We start from the raw sequence: 6,000 nt of genomic DNA, 5'->3' as shown, positions 1-6,000 counted from the left end.
GTACAGGAATGAAAAAAAATATATAATTATGTTTTCCTGAGAGCGGAAGTGTGATCCCTATTTGTTGTTTCAATTGTTTCTCGTTGGCTCCTCCAATAAAATGGTAATATTAGTAGTGGACCATCTGGGACCACTTCATGGCGGGGTATCTACTACTAGTGAAGGTGATGTTCAAACATCTGCCTGATGCTCTCCTTCTGTTTAAACATCAGATATGTGTCATTTTAAAAAAAGGCGGTAGACAAAATTTTCAGGTGGTGCAGCAGTCAGCGCCCCCGTCTCAACCAGAAGTTCCCCGGTAGGATTCCCACAGTCTGTGTGGAGTCACCATGTTCTCCGTGTCTCCGTGGGCTTCCTCAGGGTTCACCAGATTCCACACACAGTCCAAACACATGCAGGAGGAAATTCCCCTGATGTAGAATGAAAGGGTGAGTGGTTTATGTCTCTATATGATGTGTGAATGAGAGGGTGAATGGTTGCATGTCTGTTCCTGACATAACTAGTGACTGACTGAATGAATCTGATGTGTGAATGGTTGTATGTCTCTGTGCAGTGTGCAAATGAGAGTGCATGGTTTTACGTCTCTGACATGTGAATGAGAGTGAATGCTTGTCTTTATGTGGTGTGTGAATGTTTGTTGGTTTCTGTATGGTCCAGGGTGAACCCTGCCTCTCACTGACTTACTGGGATAGTCTACCCTGACTGCAAGATAACGATTTTGAAAATGAATGGATGAATGAATGAATGAGTTAACTTTAAGGAAGGTGAAGGCGTTGTGGTCCGACTGGGGTTTTATCCTGCTGCATCTTGCAGTTCCGCTTGGATCCGCTAAGCGGCGCTGATGCCCCCGCCGCCTTCCTTCGGTTCCCTTCCCTCTCACTCACGTCTCCCACTGATTTACCGAGCGCCATCGCGGGACCCGGTTTGATGCTCAGACGTCAAAAAATGTAACCGTACCACCGCAGCGAACGCTGCATTCACAAATAGTTATCCCTTTAATTTTTCAACGCCCCGCGTCCCTCCAGACCTCCCGCACCGTTGTGACCTTTGACTCGCGGCGAATGACAAACCAAGGGTCGGCGTCCGAAAGAGGAAGCGCATCTCCATTCGCGGCGCAGGACGGCTACCCCGGGGGCAGAATGCTAGACGTCGCAAAGACAGGTAACACCGCGCCGGGTTGTTTTTTTTATTAAGCGTCGAACCGGGCGGTAACGGAGGAGGAGGAGAGTGAGAGAGAGAGAGAGAGTGGCGGTTGCGGGTGTTACATAACGCCGGGGTTACCTCGGCTGAGCATCTTCATCTCCCCCCCTCCGCCTCGACGCGCATCAGTCAACTACCCATCCGCGGAGGAATGTTTGCACCCCGCATCGAGTAGGCTGTTGTCGGTGAACTGGACGGGGGTTATCTTACTCCCTCCCTTTTTTCAAACCCCGCGGGCGAAACAGGTACTGCCGCGGCTGCATTTTCTACAATACTGCCCGCGGCAGCTAGCATCCACCGGCTGTCCTATGCTAGCTAGCTAACGGTCAGTGCTCCAGGTGAGGACGTGATGACGTCACTACCGTAGCGCAGTTTTGAACAAAAAATCTAATCGCATTATCAAAACCTGGGGTTGTTTCTTTTTCCTATTTGTTTATCTGTCTGCTTGTTTATTTTGCACCGTCATCATAAATAAGACCGTAGGGGATTCACCATCCACAGCCTAGCAGTGTGGAGAGGACAGGTTCGCTCTCTCGCTCGCTCGTCAATGCGTCATCCAATAGAATGGCTTCACGAGAGTCACGTGACCAGATTAAAAGCTCGGTGTCCCAGTGGAGTGAGACTGACTCATCCCTTCAGAGGAAGGAAGAGCAGGAAGATATGGGTCTTCGTCATGCATATTTACATTTACTTGATTTGCATTTAATTAGCAAGGCGTTTTTCCTATTATGTATTTTCTCATTTATCTGAAGTATGTGCAAAGGAATAGGGTTAGATGAAGGAGGTTGATTCGCTGTGGTGACCCCAGAAGGGAAAAGAATAATAATAATAAGAACAATGTGAGGGTGAAGTCAGCCCTGGTTTTTCAATCACACTTATGTGAATGTGCATCCACATAGTAAGCGCCCACACACCAGGTGCAGCACCTGGTCGTCAGGTGCTCTGCTGAACTCGACGGTCGATGGAAGGGAAGTTGCTGTGCCCCCCCCCCCCACACACACACAGTTGTTCAGGGCGGGAATAGAGCTCCCCTTTTTCATCAAGCTTCTGTCTCTTATCTTACTGGCCCCAGCTTGCTTTTATGATCAGAGTAGCTCAAATAAACATCCATGCGAAGCATGGTTTTAGCAGGATATACATGGGCCGTTAAAGGTCGGCGGCCGGTCACTTTTGCCTTTTGAAAGCTGGAGGCATTCAGACGAGTCAGATGTCAAATCATAGGAAGAACTATGGTTTTATTTAATTCTGAAACCTGCAGATGCACTGGCCTTTAGTGGATGAACAATCAGCATAAGGTGTTTGAAGTGGAAGAAAGGTCAACGTTAGCTTACAGGTCACATGATCCCATTGATGTCAAATACCTGGACAGTTCAATCCCGTGTCTTAAACTGCAGCCGGATGATAATCAGTTTAAAAATCCAAAGTACAGATAAACTTTACTGTATTCAAACATAATTTAAGAAGGTGTTTGATAATAAAGTGTTATAAGTAAAACAGTGTCAATATTAACTGACCTGATATAAATATTGAATCAACAAATGATAGTCTTCTGCAAGTGAGAGAAAGATAAACAAAGAAAGGTGCAAAAAAGAAAGGCAAACATCCTGTCTATGAAATTTCAACAATGGTTAGTATGCTTAAACTAAAAAGAATATCGAAAAATTCTAAGAAGAAATCAGTCATTTTGAAATCTGACTGAGCCACTGAAGATGAAATAGGACAATGTGACTGCTGAAAGAAGAGGTAAAAGGAAGCAAAGACTGCTTTAATGACAGGAGCTAAACCATGAGCCGGAAAATAAAACAAAAAATGACTGAAGTAGGGTTGGGAATACTGACTCTAAGAGACTGTCTAAGAGACAATGAATATCTAAAACCCCCTAAAATAGCTGCCCTTTGACCTTCATATACTTTTATAATAAGAAAAACTCAATCGTCACAAGTAGCAGTAGATTGAAGTCCTACAGCTGAACCAGCACATTCCTTGATTCTGCGTTTACTGCAAGGTAATCATTAATCCGGTCCTTCAGGAGAATGGTAACAGGAATATTTTGAACTCCATTCTTGTAGGAAGCTGCAGTCTGTGACATGGTTAGGCAACCGCCCGGAGGACAGTTAAAGGCTTTTCTTTACGGAAGAAAATGGATGCACTTCATAAGTGCAATTTAAAATCCAAACCAAATTCAGTGATCACCAGAGGTGGGTCTGCTTTTGCTTTTGGACATAGGCTTATGCTTTGATGTTTCAGTGAAGGCCAATTATTGCTCTGGAGGCCTTACTTCATCTTATTTCTGTTGCAGCAATAATGATACAGCAAGCATGTCATCAAATAACATCTAAATATTGTTCTAACCCTTAAGCAAGTGGAAACTGAGGTCAAGAAACCGCAAGTATTCACAACGTGTTTTCAACCACAGCCTGGTGTTCAGAATGTAATTGGCCTTTGGATGGAAAACTTAGATCCATTATTGAAAATATAGATTTAATGGTCATGTCCGTGTTGCTTCATTGCAGCATTTAGGATCTTCTCTTCACAATTTTGGAATCAAACTATTTCATGTACCATGTGTAGTTTGTTTGCAGTGTTCATATGCCGTGGATTGAAAAACATTTCAGATATTCCATGTTATGATGATAAACATCATGTATCAACAGATACGTCACATAGAAGGGGCTCTGATTATCAGGCTTTTGATTTTTTCTCTCGCTGAGGCCCTATACAGTATATCCATGTGCTTTGTCTGACCAAGAAGCTGTCATCAGTGAGTGTTTGTGAAACATAAATGAGATTGACGGTAGAAAACAATGGTCTTCAGTTGATCTGCTATTATTTTATGTGAGTCCAGTATTTTCCATTGTATGGCTGGATAGCTGATTGTGATTCAGAGCTTGCTTCCCGGCTGAAGTTGGAGTTTCCCCCCTAAAGCAATGGGTCTCCAGGGGTAAATATTGGGTGGCACAGTTCTGAGCAAGACAGGACACTCCAATGGCGACAATGGAGTGGCAGCACTTTGCATCCGGTTACAGCGGGGGTATCGTTCCTCTCTTTTTGGACATTCAGTTCCCGCTGGGTCTTGAGCTCCCCCTGCTCTCCCAAAAGTTTCCCAGGCTCGTGTCCTCGTTCCAGAACCATGCAGGGTCTCTGTTGCCAGGGGATGAGGCCAAGGAAGGAAGCATGCATCAGTCGTCAATGTGTCGCGCCGCATGGACTCGGGGTCATAGCATACAATTGGGAATAAAAATTGCACATTCAAAGCTTTTGTTGGAATTTATTCACGTTACATTGAGCCAATTAGAATTCAGACTTAGCGGGTTGAACTATCAGGGGGATTTTCCCCTTCCTGACAAAGCATGGTGCTGTTGTCTTACTATTTACATTTCCCCTGATAACAAGGCCAGGAGATCTATCCTGCAATGGTACTGTGCTCTGTCTCAACTACCAGGAGGGCAGACAATGTCACAACGTTTCCCCAAGGACTTAACAGAACTGTCCTTCTCTTCACCCACTTACTGACGATGTTGTTGGTTAAAGGCAGCAAACCTCACTGTGCCCATTTAGTTGAAGATGACAACTCTTCTCTAATGTTATTGACTGCTGTGGCCCTGATCCAGCTCTTTAAAACAAATGTCAAGGAACCAAATCAGACCTGTTTCTTGCTAGAAAATGCTGATGATTGATGATCTACTGCCATGAGAGGATTGTAAAACTGCTTCTGGTTGTTCTCCAGAAAATGTTTTGTGATAAATTTTCAACCAAGAAGTCCTCAGGAGAATCCACCCCAACAACGCCTCTTTGACGTCATCCAGATCAAGACATTGAAATTTTTTGTCCACTTCCCCAGAAGGAGTACCATGCAAAAATGATTTCTTGAAGCTCAGTGACGAACAAGACCAAGAACAATGCGGCCAAATGACATCAGCAAATGGATCAACCTAAGCTACGACAATGCAGCCAGTCTTTCCGAGGATGAAACAATGATAGATAGGGCTATGGGGAAAAAATGTTAGGAGGTCGAAAGCGCACCATGTGTAGCCATCATGGGATACTGATCTGTGTGACCTTAACCTGCAGGTTAATCAGCCACAAAATGAATTTATTAACTTTGGTTGGAAATGGTTTGAATGTGAGAGGCCCTGATCTGGATCTGAAAACGTTCAATCAGTAAGTCCGTAGTAATAATCATTGCTTTTTGGACTGAAAAGTTCTGATAACGCAGTTTTAAGCTTAAATTTCGTTCTAAGAACTTGCTTCCGCCATGGGAATCTCTTAGTTTGCATTCCCTAAGGCAGATAGGGACCAGGGTATTCTGATGTGACGTAAGCTCCACACTCAAAAACAAACCACTGAAGAAGAAAAGGAAGACAACATGGAGGTGGAGGCTGCCACAGTGTTCATGGAATAATAACCGTGGACTATCAGATGGTTGGAGTGTTTTTATCTTCTCCTTACATTGTGAAAGATCCTGTTAGCCGTTAGTTAACTCAGCACTTATTCTGGCCGAAATGAAGATGTTCCTCTGCGAGTCCTGGAAACTCCTGTGAGGCGTAGCAGGCCAGAGTAGCTCTGACATCTTCGTTGCTTTACTTGGTTCTGTCCATTTTATCTCAAGAAAACATCTGATCAGTGACCATGGTAGACTTTAAAAATGCCGCTCCACAAGAATAATCTGGTCATGGGCATGCCTTAGGATTTCCGCCAATCACCAGGCACTATTGTCACGAGTTCCTGTGGAACTGTAAAAAGCCCCTGGAGCTAAAATGCTCCATGTCCCAGTGCACCAAGAAACAGGACCAGTTCCTG

The 6,000-nt window shown here is 44.4% G+C and overlaps 1 protein-coding gene across 4 annotated transcripts in view; it reads left to right on the top strand.

Annotated features, from left to right (window-relative positions):
- The first annotated feature begins 894 nt into the window (after positions 1–894).
- dnajc6 (DnaJ (Hsp40) homolog, subfamily C, member 6) overlaps positions 895–6,000 on the top strand; it is a 48,580-nt gene continuing 43,474 nt past the window's right edge. For 3 of the 4 annotated variants that reach the window (XM_086161440.1, XM_086161439.1, XM_086161438.1), the window contains exon 1: positions 895–1,161. Coding sequence is in view for 1 of the 4 variants with exons in the window: in XM_086161436.1 (XP_086017562.1) it covers positions 1,062–1,161 (100 nt within the window). In the remaining 3 variants the exon portion in view is untranslated. The remainder of the gene's footprint in view (positions 1,162–6,000) is intronic. The other variant, XM_086161436.1, reaches the window with a different exon arrangement.

Source organism: Fistularia commersonii, chromosome 16 (assembly GCF_037954325.1).
Source record: "Fistularia commersonii isolate RoL2024-O1a breed Wild chromosome 16, RoL_Fcom_v1.0, whole genome shotgun sequence".
Lineage (NCBI taxonomy): Eukaryota > Metazoa > Chordata > Actinopteri > Syngnathiformes > Fistulariidae > Fistularia > Fistularia commersonii.
This window is presented reverse-complemented; position numbering and strand designations above follow the sequence as displayed.